The sequence below is a fragment of the Oncorhynchus clarkii genome, chromosome 19 (genome assembly GCF_045791955.1).
Source record: "Oncorhynchus clarkii lewisi isolate Uvic-CL-2024 chromosome 19, UVic_Ocla_1.0, whole genome shotgun sequence".
Taxonomy (NCBI): Eukaryota; Metazoa; Chordata; class Actinopteri; order Salmoniformes; family Salmonidae; genus Oncorhynchus; species Oncorhynchus clarkii.
In genome coordinates this window covers 3,494,870-3,515,472 of record NC_092165.1, presented here as the reverse complement: position 1 = coordinate 3,515,472, position 20,603 = coordinate 3,494,870, and the positions used below count along the sequence as shown (strand labels likewise).

At 42.3% G+C, this 20,603-nt stretch overlaps 1 protein-coding gene across 1 annotated transcript in view; it reads right to left on the bottom strand.

Moving 5' to 3' along the window:
* Window positions 1-19,554, bottom strand: part of LOC139374594 (circadian locomoter output cycles protein kaput-like) — a 47,360-nt gene extending 27,806 nt beyond the window's left edge. Inside the window, exons 1-13 of the mRNA XM_071115611.1 lie at window positions 19,466-19,554; window positions 14,139-14,279; window positions 11,424-11,600; window positions 11,091-11,150; window positions 9,491-9,639; window positions 8,118-8,209; window positions 6,775-6,864; window positions 5,770-5,890; window positions 5,411-5,524; window positions 4,919-5,037; window positions 2,624-2,706; window positions 568-674; window positions 96-243 (exon numbers count right to left, since the gene is read on the bottom strand). Coding sequence (XP_070971712.1) covers window positions 96-243; window positions 568-674; window positions 2,624-2,706; window positions 4,919-5,037; window positions 5,411-5,524; window positions 5,770-5,890; window positions 6,775-6,864; window positions 8,118-8,209; window positions 9,491-9,639; window positions 11,091-11,150; window positions 11,424-11,440 — 1,100 coding nt within the window. The 5' untranslated portion in view covers window positions 11,441-11,600; window positions 14,139-14,279; window positions 19,466-19,554. The remainder of the gene's footprint in view (window positions 1-95; window positions 244-567; window positions 675-2,623; window positions 2,707-4,918; window positions 5,038-5,410; window positions 5,525-5,769; window positions 5,891-6,774; window positions 6,865-8,117; window positions 8,210-9,490; window positions 9,640-11,090; window positions 11,151-11,423; window positions 11,601-14,138; window positions 14,280-19,465) is intronic.
* Between the last annotated feature and the right edge of the window lie 1,049 nt (window positions 19,555-20,603).

Sequence of the window (20,603 nt, the reverse complement as noted above, 5' to 3'; positions counted from 1 at the left end):
GTGCCTGTTGGTCGTTGGCGTTCGACCTTCGTCTGACGTTTACCGTCCAGCCTGCCCATTAGAAGTTCAACATTACCATAACATGTCCTCCCTACCTGACGACGGTGTGCGTGCAGACGATGAACTCAGGCCTGGAGTTCCACTGGTGATAGGTGATGTAGTGACGAGTCTGGAGCCAGATCCACTGTTGACCTTTGGTCAGGAACCTGTAGTAACACGACTTCCCTTTGCCATACTGCATCACTAGACAGAGAGGAGAGAGGAGAGAGGAACCTGTAGTAACTTTACCATACTGCATCACTAGACAGAGAGGAGAGAGGAGAGAGACCTGTAGTAACTTTACCATACTGCATCACTAGACAGAGAGGAGAGAGGAGAGAGACCTGTAGTAACTTTACCATACTGCATCACTAGACAGAGAGGAGAGAGGAGAGGAACCTGTAGTAACTTTACCATACTGCATCACTAGACAGAGAGGAGAGAGGAGAGGGAGTCAGAGTGTGTGTGTGTGTGTGTGTGTGTGTGTGTGTGTGTGTGTGTGTGTGCGCGTGTGTGTGTGTAACTCACAGTGTTCGTGACACTTGGCCAGTGTCCCCAGGTCGTCTACATGATAGTAGTCGTAACCCGACGTCCCCAGAACCTCAAATGGAAGGTAGCCTATGATTGGTGGAGCCCTTTAGGGAGGAAATGAAATAATCAGTTACCCAGCCTGCTTATTAACAATAATACCACTTTTGTGTGTGTGTGTGTGTGTGTGTGTGTGTGTGTGTGTGTCCCCACAACAACAGTAAAGGAACAAAGATTTGACCAACTGGGGACATTTTGCTAGTCCCCACAGGGTCAAATGCTGTTTCTAGGAGGGTTTAGAGTTAAAGTGAGAATTAGTGTTAGAATTACGTCAGGAGCTAGGGTTAGGAGCTAGGGTTAGGAGCTAGGGTTAGGAGCTAGGGTTAGGCGCTAGGGTTAGGCGCTAGGGTTAGGCGCTAGGGTTAGGCGCTAGGGTTAGGCGCTAGGGTCAGTTTTAGGGTTAGGAGCTAGGGTTAGGAGCTAGGGTTAGAAGCTAGGGTTAGGAGCTAGGGTTAGTTTTAGGGTTAAGAGCTAGGGTTAGTTTTAGGGTTAAGAGCTAGGGTTAGGGGCTAGGGTTAGGAGCTAGGGTTAGGAGCTAGGGTTAGGAACTAGGGTTAGGAGCTAGGGTTAGTTTTAGGGTTAAGAGCTAGGGTTAGTTTTAGGGTTAGGAGCTAGGGTTAGGGGCTAGGGTTAGGAGCTAGGGTTAGGAGCTAGGGTTAGGAGCTAGGGTTAGGAACTAGGGTTAGTTTTAGCGTTAGGAGCTAGGGTTAGGAGCTAGGGTTAGGAGCTAGGGTTAGGAGCTAGGGTTAGGAGCTAGGAGCTAGGTTTAGGAGCTAGGGTTAGGAGCTAGGGTTAAGAGCTAGGGTTAGGAGCTAGGGTTAGGAGCTAGGGTTAGGAGCTAGGGTTAAGAGCTAGGGTTAAGAGCTAGGGTTAAGAGCTAGGGTTAGGAGCTAGGGTTAGGAGCTAGGGTTAGGAGCTAGGAGCTAGGGTTAGGAGCTAGGGTTAGTTTTAGGGTTAGGAGCTATGGTTAGGAGCTAGGGTTAGTTTTAGGGTTAGGAGCTAGGGTTAGGAGCTAGGGTTAGTTTTAGGGTTAGGAGCTAGGGTTAGGAGCTAGGGTTAGTTTTAGGGTTAGGAGCTAGGGTTAGTTTTAGGGTTAGGAGCTAGGGTTAGGAGCTAGGGTTAGGAGCTAGGAGCTAGGGTTAGGAGCTAGGGTTAGGAGCTAGGGTTAGGAGCTAGGGTTAGGAGCTAGGGTTAGGAGCTAGGGTTAGGAGCTAGGGTAAGTAGTTAGGGTTAGGTTTAAGGTTAGGATTTTGGGTTAAGGTTAGGGTAAGAGTACAGGGTTAGGGAAAATAGGATTTTGAATGGGACTGACTTGTGTGTCCCCACAAGCTTAGCTATAAGAACTAGAGACTGTTACCTGTGGTCTAGTAATAAGAACTACTATAGACTGTGTTACCTGTGGTCTAGTAATAATAACTACTATAGACTGTGTTACCTGTGGTCTAGTAATAAGAACTACTAGAGACTGTGTTACCTGTGGTCTAGTAATAATAACTACTAGAGACTGTGTTACCTGTGGTCTAGGAATAATAACTACTAGAGACTGTGTTACCTGTGGTCTAGTAATAATAACTACTAGAGACTGTGTTACCTGTGATCTAGGAATAATAACTTCCACTCCAGACTGTGTTACCTGTGGTCTAGTAATAATAACTACTATAGACTGTGTTACCTGTGGTCTAGTAATAAGAACTACTAGAGACTGTGTTACCTGTGGTCTAGTAATAATAACTACTAGAGACTGTGTTACCTGTGGTCTAGGAATAATAACTTCCACTCCAGACTGTGTTACCTGTGGTCTAGGAATAGGAACTTCCACTCCAGACTGTGTTACCTGTGGTCTAGGAATAATAACTACTAGAGACTGTGTTACCTGTGGTCTAGTAATAATAACTACTAGAGACTGTGTTACCTGTGGTCTAGGAATAGGAACTTCCACTCCAGACTGTGTTACCTGTGGTCTAGGAATAGGAACTTCCACTCCAGACTGTGTTACCTGTGGTCTAGGAATAGGAACTTCCACTCCAGACTGTGTCGGGAGGTGAACTCTTCATTGGGCTCCACCACTGTACACATCTCCTATGGAGGGATAGACAACAAGATAGATATCAATATATCTTACATTTAATATAGATGATTGAATATAGATAGACAATATACACTCAGTGGCCAGTTTATTAGGTACAACAATCTAGTACCTGGTCGGACTCATTTTGCCTCCAGAACGGCCTGAATTATTCGGGGGGATGGATTCTACAAGGTGTCTGAAACGTTCCACAGCCATCACACAGTTGCTGCAGATTGGGCGGTGGTACATTCATGCTGCTAACAGCCCGTTCCATCTCATCCCATCGTTGCTCTATTGGGTAGAGGTCTTGGGGACGGACCAGGAGACTCTAGTAAACTGAAATCATCTATCGCGTTCCAGGCCATGTTTTTCCACTTCTCAATTGTCCAGTGTTGTTGGTGATCGTGTGCCCACTGGAGCTGCTTCTTCTTGTTTTTAGCTGATAGGAGTGGAACCCCGGTGTGGTCTGGTTCCTCTCTAGGTTTCTTCCTAGTTTTCTGGCCTTTCTAGGGAGTTTTTCCTAGCCACCGTGCTTCTACACCTGCATTGCTTGCTGTTTGGGGGTTTTAGGCTGGGTTTCTGTACAGCACTTTGAGACATCAGCTGATGTAAGAAGGGCTTTATAAATACATTTGATTTGGTCGTCTGCTGCAGTAACCCGTCCTTGACAAGGACCAACGAGTCGTGCGTTCTGAGATGCCGTTCTGCAACCCACTGTTGGTTGTAGTGCCTCCATTTGTCTATTTGTGGCCCTCCTGTTAGCTCAACCCACTGTTGGTTGTAGAGCGCCTCCATTTGTCTGTTTGTGGCCCTCCTGTTAGCTCCAACCATTCCTGCCATTCTCCTTGGACCTCTCTCATTAACCAGCTGTTTTCACCCACAGGACTGCTGCTGATTGGACGTTCCTCGTTTTGTCGCACCGTTCTCGGTAAACGCTAGACACAGTCGTGAAAAGCCCAGGTGGGCGTCCATTTCTGAGATACTAGATCTGCCACCGACGATCATACCGCAAAGCCTCTTAGGTCACTAGTTCTGCCCATTCTGATATTCGATAGAACAGTAACTGAATGCCTTGAAGCCTGTCTGCCTGGTTTATATAGCAAGCCCCGGTCACGTGACTCACTGTCTGTAGGAGTGACCCATTTTAATGAACAGGGTGGTGTACCTAATAAACTGTCCGGTGAGTGTATATAATATAGAAAAATATCTATATGCAGGTGTAGCTTTGTTGCGTTTAAATACTGTTTGTTAAATAGGCTTGACCATCAACTCTCTGTTACTTCATTTTGTGTGTGTGTGTGTGTATATGTGTGTGTGTGTGTGTGTGTGTGTGTGTGTGTGTGTGTGTGTGTGTGTGTGTGTGTGTGTGTGTTAGTGCTGAGCGATTAACCAAAATGTTGATTCATTTTGAGCTTTTAAACAACTAACTGACTAATGTTGGTTACATTTTTTTGAATTCCATTTCGTTCAGTTTTTTTTTTAAATGTGAGCTCAAGGCGTAGTTTTTCTAGAGATAAATCAGATCAAGCCTGAACTGTGCGTTGTAGTAGGGGGTTGTAGTTTTCAACAGGCCAATATTCTACATAGTTTAGCGCAGAAAACATGGTAATTAACTACAATGACCATAATCCTTTGCACGCCTAGAGAAGAGAGAAGAACGTGCGATCAAGAGCAGTTTCTTCGTGCGGTATCTCTACCCGGAAATACAGGATCTAAGTGATTGATAGTTGATATTCAGCAGTCATTAAATAATGTATTGTTTACTACGAATATATATTAAAATAGTGTTTTTGTCAGACAGCAGCTCTGTTGAGACGAGACGATGACTTGGAAAGAAATAATAAAGTCATCAAATAAACCAAATGTAACATACAGAACTTAAATATTTAATTAAAATAAAGTAGTGTGAATATCTGAAGGTTAATAAGTAATAAGCAGTAATGGACCGTCACTAAGCATCATGGGACTTCTGTGTTGTTACAGAGTTCAACCCACATAATGCATAGTGCATTTAATGTTTAGAAATAAATTATTGAAATCGAAAAACCAGGATTACTTTTTCATTAATCGAACCGAAACCGAACCGACCTCAAGAAGCAGTAATTGCTCAGCGCTAGTGTTTGTGTGTGTGTGTGTGTGTGTGTGTGTGTGTGTGTGTGTGTGTGTGTGTGTGTGTGTGTGTGTGTGTGTGTGTGTGTGTGTGTGTGTGTGTGTGTATGTCACCTTGATGAACTGTGGTTTAGCCAGCCTGACGGTGGCTACGAAGCAGACCAGGTCATCAAAGGCAGGTTGTAGGGATCTCTGTAACACTCCTGCTAAACCATTCCTGGTGGTGTTGGGGACTAGAGAGAGGAGAGGAGAGGAGAGGAGAGGAGAGGAGAGGAGAGGAGAGGAGAGGAGAGGAGAGGAGAGGAGAGGAGAGGAGAGGAGAGGAGGAGATGAGAGGAGAGGAGAGGAGGAGATGAGAGGAGAGGAGAGGAGAGGAGAGGAGAGGAGGGGGGAGGAGGGGAGAGGAGAGGAAGGGAGAGGCGGGAGGAGAGGAGAGGAGAGGAGAGGAGGAGAGGAGAGGAAGGGAGAGGGGGGAGGAGGGGAGAGGAGAGGAGAGGAGAGCGTTACCGTGAGTAGAAACCAGAACAGATGATCAAACTAACAGATGTTTATTCTGTTCTCCAGCTGATAAAACAAGACCAGTTTCTAAGGAAACCAGACGCTCACCGTCGTTCAGCGACTTGAAGTTGCCGGTGAATTTGACGTGTTCGTAGACGGCAGGTTCTTTAGGGTCGATGGTTCCTCTCAGCACGTGGCAACAAAACTCCAGCTGGTTCTTGGCTGTAATCACGATTAAAATACCAAACACAACGAACACCAACCTTAACTACGTTTACAATCATTTCTCTTAAAAACATTTTTTTACAGTGTTTACAATTTTTTTTACAGATACAACATGGCCGATATATTTGCAGCATTGACTGTTTGCAGTGTATAACAAGTGATCTGATTGGACGGCAGTGTATAAGAAGCGACGTGATAGGCCAGCAGCCAATAAGGTGGCAATGTGATTGGGTGTTACTCACTCTTGAGGTACTCTGGTCCGAGGCTCTCGGGGTCGGACGGGTGTTTGGAGAGAGCCTTGTACACCTCCGAGTGTTCATTCAGGGGGAGGAAGTTCAACAGGTTCTGGTCCTGCAGGTCCGACTGGGGAACGCACACACACACACACACACACACACACACACACACACACACACACACAACACACACACACAACGTTGAGTTCAACACAACTGGGGAAGGTATAGAAACATTTTATTGTACAATTTCAAACATCCAAGTACATTTTTAACTAGGAAACGAATAAGAAATGAATTGTAATTAGTTAATTGCATGCCAGCAGCACACCACCATGTATACCACTGCTGGCTTGCTTCAGAAGCTAAGCAGGGTCGGTCCTGATTGGTCCCTGGATGGGAGACCAGATGCTACTGGAAGTGGTGTCGAAGGGCCAGTAGGAGGCACTCTTTTTCTGTCTTAAAAAAATAAAATTAAAAATAATATTGCTCTTGGTACTATGCATTGGAACCAAACCCTTCTGTCCAATAGTATTGTGGTACTAGGCATTGGAACCAAACCCTTCTGTCCAATAGGATTGTGGTACTGCGCATTGGAACCAAACCCTTCTGTCCTATAGTATTGTGGTACTGCGCATTGGAACCAAACCCTTCTGTCCAATAGGATTGTGGTACTGCGCATTGGAACCAAACCCTTCTGTCCAATAGGATTGTGGTACTGCGCATTGGAACCAAACCCTTCTGTCCAATATTATTGTGGTACTGCGCATTGGAACCAAACCCTTCTGTCCAATAGGATTGTGGTACTGCGCATTGGAACCAAACCCTTCTGTCCAATAGGATTGTGGTACTGCGCATTGGAACCAAACCCTTCTGTCCAATAGGATTGTGGTACTATGCATTGGAACCAAACCCTTCTGTCCAATAGTATTGTGGTACGATGCATTGGAACCAAACCCTTCTGTCCAATAGGATTGTGGTACGAATCGAAACAAAGACAGTCCGACTCACCGGCAGGTGTTCCAGTAAGGAGGTGACGCTCTCAGAGACGTAGATGATGTTCCCGTCTGTCATTATCGCTATGAAGAATCCATCCAGAGCCTCCAACACAACACAACAGTTTAGTTAATACGACTGTAACTAGTCTGTCATTCCAGAGCCTACAACACAACATTACAGTTTAGTTACTACGACTGTTACAGTAGGGTAGTACTGTAGTAGTACTAATAATAGTAGGGTAGTAGTAATAGTAGGGTAGTACTATTAATAATAGTAATGTAGTACTGTAATAGTAGGGTAATACTGTAGTAATATTAGTAATAGTAGGGTAGTACTGTAATAGTAGGGTAATACTGTAGTAATATTAATAATAGTAGGGTAGTACTGTTGTAATATTAGTATTAGTAGGGTAGTACTGTAGTAGTATTAATAATAGTAGGGTAGTACTGTAGTAGTAATAGTAGGGTAGTACTGTAGTAGTAATAGTAGGGTAATACTGTAGTAATATTAGTAATCGTAGGGTAGTATTGTAGTAGTATTAGTAGGGTAGTACTGTAGTAGTAGTAGTAGTAGGGTAATACTGTAGTAATATTAGTAATAGTAGGGTAGTACTGTAATAGTAGGGTAATACTGTAGTAGTATTAATAATAGTAGGGTAGTACTGTAGTAATATTAGTATTAGTAGGGTAGTACTGTAGTAGTATTAATAATAGTAGGGTAGTACTGTAGTAGTAATAGTAGGGTAGTACTGTAGTAGTAATAGTAGGGTAAAACTGTAGTAATATTAGTAATTGTAGGGTAGTACTGTAGTAGTAATAGTAGGGTAAAACTGTAGTAATATTAGTAATTGTAGGGTAGTATTGTAGTAGTATTAGTAGGGTAGTACTGTAGTAGTAGTAGTAGTAGGGTAATACTGTAGTAATATTAGTAATAGTAGGGTAGTATTGTAGTAGTATTAGTATGGTAGTACTGTAATAGTAGGGTAATACTGTAGTAATATTAGTAATAGTAGGGTAGTACTGTAATAGTAGGGTAATATTAGTAATAGTAGGGCAGTATTGTAGTAGTATTAGTAGGGTAATACAGTAGTAGTAGTAGTAATAGTAGGGTAGTGCTGTAGTAGTAGTGGTAGTACTGTAGTGGTAGTAGTACTAGTAGTAGTAGTAGTAGTAGTAGTAACAGTAGGGTAGTATTGTAGTAGTATTAGTAGGGTAGTACAGTAGTAGTAATAGTAGGGTAGTATTGTAGTAGTATTAGTAGGGTAGTACAGTAGTAGTAATAGTAGGGTAGTATTGTAGTAGTATTAGTAGGGTAGTACAGTAGTAGTAATCGTAGGGTAATGTTGTGTATCTCACCTCCAGCATGAGCTGGGTGAACTCCTCGTTGCTAAGGAACGGAGGTTTCCAGTCCTGTCTGATCTCACTGGACTCAGACTGAGCAGAGATCTCTGTTAGAGACACATACACATCATAGTGTTTAGAAATATACGTGAGAATACGCACAATATACTATATAGAAATTATACATCCGAATACACCATTTATACAATACAGTCAACTTCTGACCCTGATAAGATCATAACGAGACCTTCACCAGTCAACTTCTGACCCTGATAAGAACATAAAGAGACCTTCACCAGTCAACTTCTGATCCTGATAAGAACATAAAGGGACCTTCACCAGTCAACTTCTGATCCTGATAAGAACATAAAGAGACCTTCACCAGTCAACTTCTGATCCTGATAAGAACAGACCATAAAGAGACCTTCACCAGTCAACTTCTGATCCTGATAAGAACATAAAGAGACCTTCACCAGTCAACTTCTGATCCTGATAAGAACATAAAGAGACCTTCACCGATCAACTTCTGATCCTGATAAGATCAGATCATAAAGGGACCTTCACCAGTCAACTTCTGACCCTGATAAGAACATAAAGGGACCTTCACCAGTCAACTTCTGACCCTGATAAGAACATAAAGGGACCTTCACCAGTCAACTTCTGACCCTGATAAGAACATAAAGGGACCTTCACCAGTCAACTTCTGACCCTGATAAGAACATAAAGGAACTTCACCAGTCAACTTCTGACCCTGATAAGAACATAAAGGGACCTTCACCAGTCAACTTCTGACCCTGATAAGAACATAAAGGGACCTTCACCAGTCAACTTCGGACCCTGATAAGAACATAAAGGGACCTTCACCAGTCAACTTCTGATCCTGATAAGAACATAAAGAGACCTTCACCGATCAACTTCTGATCCTGATAAGAACATAAAGGGACCTTCACCGATCAACTTCTGATCCTGATAAGATCATAAAGGGACCTTCACCAGTCAACTTCTGACCCTGATAAGAACATAAAGGGACCTTCACCAGTCAACTTCTGATCCTGATAAGAACACAAAGGGACCTTCACCAGTCAACTTCTGACCCTGATAAGAACATAAAGGGACCTTCACCAGTCAACTTCTGATCCTGATAAGAACATAAAGGGACATTCCCCGGTACCTAAAATACTCTGTTTTAAAACACTATTTGCTCCTCATTTCTTCAATGTACACTCCTCAATAATGTATATATATATACATATTCATGACATTACTCAAGAATAATTAACATTTTAGTTATATGTCCATGACTCTCAAAAGCAACAGCTCCGTTTGTTTACACTCATCACAACAACAGGAAGTAGAAACAGAAAGGGGTAGTAAAAGGGGGCGGGTACCGTTGTGTTTACACAGGAAGTCGATGCTCTTCTGCAGGATGGTGGACTTGTCCATCTTGCGTGTGATGCCAGGCAACATGGTGCCCAGCTCCTTGATGAGGACATTGAACTGGTCTCGTCTCTTCTTCTCCGACTTGTTACGCGACACGCTGTGGATTACAATAGATTACAGATTACAACACACTGTGGATTACAATAGATTACAGATTACAACACGCTGTGGATTACAATAGATTACAGATTACAACACGCTGTGGATTACAATAGATTACAGATTACAACACGCTGTGGATTACAATAGATTACAGATTACAACACGCTGTGGATTACAATAGATTACAGATTACAACACGCTGTGGATTACAATAGATTACAGATTACAACACGCTGTGGATTACAATAGATTACAGATTACAACACGCTGTGGATTACAATAGATTACAGATTACAACACGCTGTGGATTACAATAGATTACAGATTACAACACGCTGTGGATTACAATAGATTACAGATTACAACACGCTGTGGATTACAAATTACAACACGCTGTGGATTACAATAGATTACAGATTACAACACGCTGTGGATTACAAATTACAACACGCTGTGGATTACAATAGATTACAGATTACAACACGCTGTGGATTACAATAAATTACAGATTACAACACGCTGTGGATTACAATAGATTACAGATTACAACACGCTGTGGATTACAATAGATTACAGATTACAACACGCTGTGGATTACAATAGATTACAGATTACAACACGCTGTGGATTACAATAGATTACAGATTACAATGGAATATACTTTAAAAAGATAATTCAATGAAGAATTAGACTGGAGAGTCGCTAACCTTTTTATCAGTTGGGTAGTTACGATTATCTATCTATCAGTCTCACTGAATGGCAACGTGTCCCGTTTCAGCTAATCAGGGCCTAAGTGATTATTTATGTGAATCAGCTGTGTGTTAGGCCCTGATTAGCTGAAACGGGACTAAGTGATTAGTTATGTGAATCAGCTGTCTGTTAGTCCCGTTTCAGCTAATCAGGGCCTAAGTGATTAGTTATGTGAATCAGCTGTCTGTTAGTCCCGTTTCAGCTAATCAGGGCCTAAGTGATTAGTTATGTGAATCAGCTGTCTGTTAGTCCCGTATCAGCTAATCAGGGCCTAAGTGATTAGTTATGTGAATCAGCTGTCTGTTAGTCCCGTTTCAGCTAATCAGGGCCTAAGTGATTAGTTATGTGAATCAGCTGTGTGTTAGTCCCGTTTCAGCTAATCAGGGCCTAAGTGATTAGTTATGTGAATCAGCTGTCTGTTAGTCCCGTTTCAGCTAATCAGGGCCTAAGTGATTAGTTATGTGAATCAGCTGTCTGTTAGTCCCGTATCAGCTAATCAGGACCTAAGTGATTAGTTGTGTGAATCAGCTGTCTGTTAGTCCCGTTTCAGCTAATCAGGGCCTAACTAAGTGATTAGTTATGTGAATCAGCTGTGTGTTAGTCCCGTTTCAGCTAATCAGGGCTTTAGTGTTAGTTGTGATATGGAGGTCATGGTGGTGTTGTCACGGTGGTGATGTCACGGCGGTGATGTCTCACCGTTTTGCTTTGTCCTTCTCATCTTCATCCATCGACCCGTCGAAGATGCTAGAATCATCCCTGAGAAAGAGAGAAAGATTGGGAGAGAGAGAGAGAGAGAGAGAGAGAGAGAGAGAGAGAGAGAGAGAGAGAGAGAGAGAGAGAGAGAGAGAGAGAGAGAGAGAGAGAGAGAGAGAGAGAGAGAGAGAGAGAGAGAGAGAGAGAGAGATTGTGAGAAAGAGAGAGGTGTTGTAGTTCAGAAAAAGTGTTATCCTAGTCAGTGGGTAGGAGGGAGTAACGGCTGGTATTTCTGAATGGGTACTACAGTAGAGGACAGTGTGTGTTGTGCCCGACCCTATGCTTGATGTCATGATTGGCTGTTGTTCAGGCCTGTGGCTGCAGTGAAACAGTCTTCAGGCCTGTGGCTGCAATGAAACAGTATTCAGGCCTGTGGCTGCAGTGAAACAGTCTTCAGGCCTGTGGCTGCAGTGAAACAGTCTTCAGGCCTGAGGGAGTCATTTGGAAGAGGACCTGGAAGGATCAGCGAGAACCGTGAATTAACACACACATCATCCATCCATAACACACTACACAGTGAATAACCACATCATCCATAACACACTACACAATGAATAACCACATCATCCATAACACACAACACAGTGAATAACCACATCATCCATCCATAACACACAACACAGTGAATAACCACATCATCCATCCATAACACACTACACAATGAATAACCACATCATCCATAACACACTACACAATGAATAACCACATCATCCATCCATAACACACTATACAGTGAATAACCACATCATCCATCCATAACACACTACACAGTGAATAACCACATCATCCATCCATAACACACTACACAGTGAATAACCACATCATCCATCCATAACACACTACACAATGAATAACCACATCATCCATAACACACTACACAATGAATAACCACATCATCCATACCACACTACACAATGAATAACCACATCATCCATAACACACTACACAGTGAATAACCACATCATCCATCCATAACACACTACACAATGAATAACCACATCATCCATAACACACTACACAATGAATAACCACATCATCCATAACACACAACACAGTGAATAACCACATCATCCATCCATAACACACTACACAATGAATAACCACATCATCCATAACACACTACGCAGTGAATAACCACATCATCCATCCATAACACACTACACAATGAATAACCACATCATCCATCCATAACACACTATACAGTGAATAACCACATCATCCATAACACACTACACAGTGAATAACCACATCATCCATAACACACAACAGTGAATAACCACATCATCCATAACACACTACACAATGAATAACCACATCATCCATAACACACCACACAGTGAATAACCACATCACCCATCCATAACACACTACACAATGAATAACCACATCATCCATCCATAACACACTACATAGTGAATAACCACATCATCCATCCATAACACACTACACAATGAATAACCACATCATCCATAACACACTACACAATGAATAACCACATCATCGATAACACACTACACAATGAATAACCACATCATCCATAACACACTACACAATGAATAACCACATCATCCATCCATAACACACTACACAGTGAATAACCACATCATCCATAACACACTACACAATGAATAACCACATCATCCATAACACACTACACAATGAATAACCACATCATCCATCCATAACACACTACACAGTGAATAACCACATCATCCATAACACACTACACAGTGAATAACCACATCATCCATCCATAACACGCTACACAATGAATAACCACATCATCCATCCATAACACACTACACAGTGAATAACCACATCATCTATCCATAACACACTACACAGTGAATAACCACATCATCCATAACACACTACACAGTGAATAACCACATCATCCATAACACACTACATAATGAATAACCACATCATCCATCCATAACACACAGTGAATAACCACATCATCCATCCGTACACGTCATCCATTAATACATACAGGTCCATTTGTAAATCCATCCACATTACCCATGAAAACAGATCATCCATCTATCCAGTCGTCAACAGACATCATCTATTAAAACACATTTCCTCCATCAATAACCCTCTACTGGGGCTCGGCCAAGCAGCATCAACATTAAGGAAACACACAGCCATATTCTGATAGGCCCATGTCAACACCCACCAGCAATCACTATTCATTCACACAGCACATATAGGGTTTCAGTCACTGTCATTACTGTGTGTATCCTCTAATGAAGCGCCTGGCTCTCTATCGGTCTGTCTGTCTCTCTATCGGTCTATCTGTCTGTCTGTATGTCTCTCAGTCTGTCTATCTGTCTCTCAGTCTGTCTGTCTCTCAGTCTGTCTGTCTGTCTGTATGTCTGTCTCTCTATCGGTCTGTCTGTCTCTCTATCGGTCTGTCTGTCTCTCTATCGGTCTGTCTCTCTATCGGTCTGTCTGTCTCTCTATCGTCTGTCTGTCTCTATCGGTCTGTCTGTCTCTCTGTCTGTCTGTCTCTCTGTCTGTCTGTCTCTCTGTCTGTCTGTCTCTCAATCGGTCTGTCTGTCTCTCTATCGGTCTGTCTGTCTGTCTGTCTCTATGTCTGTCTGTCTCTATGTCTCTCTATCGGTCTGTCTGTCTCTCTATCGGTCTGTCTGTCTCTCTGTCTGTCTGTCTCTATATCGGTCTGTCTGTCTATCGGTCTGTCGGTCTGCCTGTCTGTCTGTCTGTCTCTCTCTCTACCGGTCTCTCTATCGGTCTGCCTGTCTGTCTGTCTCTCTCTCTATCGGTCTGTCTGTCTCTATCGGTCTGTCTGTCTCTCTATCGGTCTGTCTGTCTGTCTGTCTGTCTGTCTCTCTATAGGTCTGTCTGTCTGTCTGTCTGTCTGTCTGTCTGCCTGTCTGCCTGTCTCTCTATCGGTCTGTCTGCCTGTCTGTCTGTCTCTATGTCTGTCTATCGGTCTGTCTGTCTGTCTATCGGTCTGTCTGTCCTTACCCCACTGCAGCCTGTGTGTGTGATCAGTTTCAGCTCGCTCTCAGGGGTTGTGGTGGGGGTCAGGGGTTAAAGGTGACTCTGAGGTCACCTCTATCATCTCTGGACACCAGACGCTGGGCCCAACACGGCCATCACTCCACCCTGCAGCACACAAATTACACTGGTCATTTTTAACATTTATAAAACATAATAATAATCTGACATAACATCTGTTCGTCATCTGACATAACATCTCTGTTCGTCATCTGACATAACATCTCTGTTCGTCATCTGACATAACATCTCTGTTCGTCATCTGACATAACATCTCTGTTCATCATCTGACATAACATCTCTGTTCATCATCTGACATAACATCTCTCGATCCCATTGAACCCTTCACTCTACCAGGGAGATCCCATTGGTCCCTTCACTCTACCAGAGATCCCACTGGTCCCTTCACTCTACCAGAGATCCCATTGGTCCCTTCACTCTACCAGGGAGATCCCATTGGTCCCTTCACTCTACCAGGGAGATCCCATTGGTCCCTTCACTCTACCAAGGAGATCCCATTGGTCCCTTCACTCTACCAGGGAGATCCCATTGGTCCATTCACTCTACCAGGGAGATCCCATTGGTCCATTCACTCTACCAGGGAGATCCCATTGGTCCATTCACTCTACCAGGGAGATCCCATTGGTCCCTTCACTCTACCAGAGATCCCATTGGTCCCTTCACTCTACCAGGGAGATCCCATTGGTCCCTTCACTCTACCAGAGATCCCATTGGTCCCTTCACTCTACCAATGAGATCCCATTGGTCCATTCACTCTACCAGGGAGATCCCATTGGTCCATTCACTCTACCAGGGAGATCCCATTGGTCCATTCACTCTACCAGAGATCCCATTGGTCCCTTCACTCTACCAGGGAGATCCCATTGGTCCCTTCACTCTACCAGAGATCCCATTGGTCCCTTCACTCTACCAGGGAGATCCCATTGGTCCCTTCACTCTACCAAGGAGATCCCATTGGTCCCTTCACTCTACCAAGGAGATCCCATTGGTCCCTTCACTCTACCAGGGAGATCCCATTGGTCCATTCACTCTACCAGGGAGATCCCATTGGTCCATTCACTCTACCAGGGAGATCCCATTGAACATTTACGACAGACATCTTTTTTTAATTTAAAAGTGAACATTGGGTTTTTAAGCTGGGTGTCTGAAAAACAATGTCACAACTGTTGAGATAAAAATAAGCTTTATAAAAAACACATTTAAATTGTATTATAAATGTGCAACGTGAACCCTCGCCGACCAACACACATTTAAACGTCAGACATAATACTAAAAACTTACATCAGACATAATACTAAAAACTTACATCAGACATAATACTAAAAACATACATCAGACATAATACTAAAAACATACATCAGACATAATACTAAAAACATACATCAGACATAATACTAAAAACATACATTAGACATAATACTAAAAACATACATCAGACATAATACTAAAAACATACATCAGACATAATACTAAAAACATACATCAGACATAATACTAAAAACATACATCAGACATAATACTAAAAACATACATCAGACATAATACTAAAAACATACATTAGACATAATACTAAAAACATACATCAGACATAATACTAAAAACATACATCAGACATAATACTAAAAACATACATCAGACATAATACTAAAAACTTACATCAGACATAATACTAAAAACATACGTCAGACATAATACTAAAAACTTACATCAGACATAATACTAAAAACATACGTCAGACATAATACTAAAAACATACATCAGACATAATACTAAAAACTTACATCAGACATAATACTAAAAACATACGTCAGACATAATACTAAAAACTTACATCAGACATAATACTAAAAACATACATCAGACATAATACTAAAAACATGCATCAGACATTTAATAGTAAGGAAACATATCTAGGGTGAAACTAATTCTCCAGCTACAAAGACAAGAGCAGCCCTAGTAGCACGAGGGCAGCCCTAGTAGCAGGAGGTCAGCCCTAGTAGCAGGGTAGCAGGAGGGCAGCCCTAGTAGCAGGAGGGCAGCCCTAGTAGCAGGAGGTCAGCCCTAGTAGCAGGGTAGCAGGAGGGCAGCCCTAGTAGCACGAGGGCAGCCCTAGTAGCAGGAGGGCAGCCCTAGTAGCAGGAGGGCAGCCCTAGTAGCAGGAGGTCAGCCCTAGTAGCAGGGTAGCAGGAGGGCAGCCCTAGTAGCAGGAGGGCAGCCCTAGTAGCAGGAGGTCAGCCCTAGTAGCAGGAGGTCAGCCCTAGTAGCAGGAGGTCAGCCCTAGTAGCAGGAGGTCAGCCCTAGTAGCAGGAGGGCAGCCCTAGTAGCAGGAGGTCAGCCCTAGTAGCAGGAGGTCAGCCCTAGTAGCAGGAGGTCAGCCCTAGTAGCAGGAGGTCAGCCCTAGTAGCAGGAGGGCAGCCCTAGTAGCAGGAGGTCAGCCCTAGTAGCAGGGGGGAAGCCCTAGTAGCAGGAGGGCAGCCACCTGGTTCAAATATGGATTCAATCAAGCCCTTGATTTAACTCAAATAAGGTGTTGTCACTGGAACAAGAGGCTGCAGTATATCGTTATAAACGCAACATGTAAAGTGTTGGTCCCATGTTTCATGAGCTGAAATAAAAGATCTCAGAAATGTTCTATACACACAAAAAGCTTATTTCAAATTTTAAGGCACTACATCTCAGTGCCAGAGACGTCACTACAGACCCTGGTTCGATCATTGGCTGTATCACAACCGGCCGTGGTTGGGAGTCCCATAGGATCCGCGCACAATTGGCCCAGCGTCGTCCGTGCTAGTGTTTGACCGGGGGTAGGCCGTCATCGTAAATAATAATTTGTTCTTAACTGACTTGCCTAGTTAAATAAAAGGTTAAAAACAAATAAAGAAAACAGATTGTTGCGTCATTCATCCGCCGTCATCACCTCATGTTTCAGCATGATAATGCGCGGGCCCATGTCGCAACGATCTGTACACAATTCCTGGAAGCTGAAAAATATCCCAATACTTCGCATGGCCTGTACACACACTCACCAGACATGTTACCCAATGAACATGTTTGGATGCTCTACTTTGACGTGTACGACAGTGTTCCAGTTCCCGCCAATATCCGCCAACTTCGCCGAACCATTGAATAGGAATGGGGGCAACATTCCACAGGCCACAAAACATCAACAGCCTGATCAACTTTATGCGAAGGAGATGAGTCGCGCTCTGCGTGAGGCAAATGGTGGTCACACCAGAAACGGACTGATTTTCTGATTCACGCCCCTACCTTTTTTTTTTTTTTTTAAAGGTATCTGTCACCAACAGATTCATATCTGTATTCCCATTCTAATGAATGTATTTCAATTGACTGATTTCCTTATATGATCTGTAACTCAGTAAAACCTATGAAATTGTTTCATGTTGCGTTTATATTTTTATTCAGTATAGAATTCACCCTACCTATAATTCCCCCTACCTATAATTCACCCTACCTATAATTCACCCTACCTATAATTCACCCTACCTATAATTCACCCTATAATTCACCCTACCTATAATTCCCCCTACCTATAATTCACCCTACCTATAATTCACCCTACCTATAATTCACCCTACCTATAATTCACCCTACCTATAATTCACCCTACCTATAATTCACCCTATAATTCACCCTACCTATAATTCACCCTACCTATAATTCACCCTATAATTCACCCTACCTATAATATATACATACTGACAAATATGTTCACATGGTGATGTTTCTATTAGTTTAAAAACAAAAACTGTTTGTTCTTTAACATTTGAAAAAAGGTTTTCTTAGATTGTGATTTTAAAATGCCCTGATTTCTATAGGTAAATGATTCCAGTCAGTTGCGTCTTTGTATCTGAAAGATCTTACACTGTAGCCTCATGGTGTAGCTTTGGGATGTGGAATTGCTGTGTGTGAAATATGATAATGCGATGGGGGAACTGATAGGCCTATGATTTGCAGCCTACTGTCAACATGAGTAGTGAGTCTTGTTTTTTGATTTATTTTACTAGGTAAGTCAGTTAAGAACAAATTCTTATTTTCAATGACGGTCTAGGAACAGTGGGTTAACTGCCTGTTCAGGGGCAGAACTACAGATTTGTACCTTGTCAGCTCGGGGGTTTGAACTTGCAACCTTCCGGTTACTAGTCCAACGCTCTAACCACTAGGCTACACGTTAGGTGTTCCTTAATATATAAAGAGACATTTAAAGTTACATTAAAAAAAATGTTTGATACCAATGCAGTTGTCTCCTGTTTGGATTTGATTCATGGCGCGGCAGGTAGTTTAGTGGTTAGTGAGTTGGGCTAGTAACCGAAAGGTTGTTTTCGCCGAGCTGACTAGGCGAAAACATGTTGTTCTGCCCCTGAACAAGGCAGTTAACCCACCGTCCCTAGGCCGTCATAAGGATGTGTTCTTATTAACTGACTTGCCAAGTTAAATGAAAGGCCAAATAAATAAATAAAAAAATCCTACATTTGGGCAATGATCCAATCATACATCTTTCGAAGATCGTTATAAATGACATCTAATCCGCTAGTATAAAACCGCAGAAAAACGGATACGCGCGGTGGATGTTGTATAACTAAAACCTTTGCTAAAGAAGAACCACAGGTGTTCGCGTTATATAACTGAAAAAAATATCCTCCAACCAGAAGAACCTGCCCAGGTAAAACAGTGGACCATTTTCTTAGAATTCCGACGACGGGGATCCATTCTTAGAACCCTGAACTGACTTCCAAAACGTAGAATGACATTCTAACGACGTCTCAATCAATCACCAAGAGCGACATATGTCACGTTTTGACATTATGTCAAAAGCCTGCAGCGGGGACCCGAGTCCAGCCAAGCTGTCACGCAACTATTGACATTGACACAGTGTTAGTTAAAGCTAGCCTAGCAGCGCATCTTCAACAATGTAGCGATTCTACGTTCGAAATGGTTACAATTTCCTCGAAAACGGGAACATCAAATAGATAGTCACGCCGCAGGAGATAGCGATGACAAAAAAACATTTCACAGCAGACGCACACACATGAGCACACATTCACACGCTCGCCCACTCACACAGCGCTCTCTCTCGAATGTGGGTCAGTGGGCCTTGTCGTGTCCCGAGCGTGCGGAAACGGTTCCAAAGCCCCATCTGCAGTCTTCGGTTCGCTTCCGTGGGCTAAAAATACATTTGTACACCTCTCCGCTGAGCGAATTCCCCGTACAACAATATATTTAACGTTATATAAATGTATGTTTTAACATCTTACCTGCCCCAATTTTTTTTTGTTGATTTAATGGCTCCGCGTTTTTGTTTTTCAGAGGTTGATTCGGGGGGGGGGTTGGACTCGAGCTCGGAGAAAAACAGGAGGCTTCTACTTCATATTCCGCCATTCAGTCATGCGCAATAGAGAATACAGGGAGCACTATTTGGCAAGTACAGTAAGAGGTACTGCAAAAACAGAGCAAGGCAACAAGTCCACAGCGACAAAAAAACAGGATATTATGGGTGCTTCGGGGCTATTTTATGAATACGGCAGTTTGAAAAGTAGTTTGTTTTTTTTTGCTTTATAAATGACCTTGTAAGACTGGTTGTGAAACAAGGTGTGAAATATGATAACGCAATGGGGAACTGATAGGCCTATGATTCGCAACCTACTGTATTTGTATGATAGGCTATTTATAGACATAAAAACACAAAACAATCACAGCAAGAATTGCATTGCTACTTTCTTTACATTTCTCAACCCCTCGGTGCATTGTGACTGTCAGGGGTCATGATGATTCACTGCATGGAAGTAGATCATAGTTAAATAGACTAAAGGTTCAATAAATAAATAGTTTAATTTTCCCACTTCACAGAATCGCAGCTCCACCGTTGCAAAATCACTGTGATTTATCCTAGGGTCATTTAAAGATAAGATACGTTTCACATAGCCTATATATGACACGTTCACATAGCCTATATATGATACGTTCACATAGCATGGCATATATATATATATATATATATATATATATATATATATATGATACATTCACATAGCCTATATATATATATGATACGTTCACATAGCCTATATATGATACGTTCACATAGCCTATATATATGATACGTTCACATAGCCTATATATATATGATACGTTCACATAGCCTATATATGATACGTTCACATAGCATATATATATATATATATATATATATATGATACGTTCACATAGCCTATATATATATATATATGTATATATATGTTATACGTTCACATAGCCTATATATATATGACACGTTCACATAGCCTATATATGTGATACGTTCACATAGACTATATATATATGATACGTTCACATAGCCAATATATGATACTGATATTTCTAGAGCAACAACAGGTTTCTATCGCTGCAATCGAG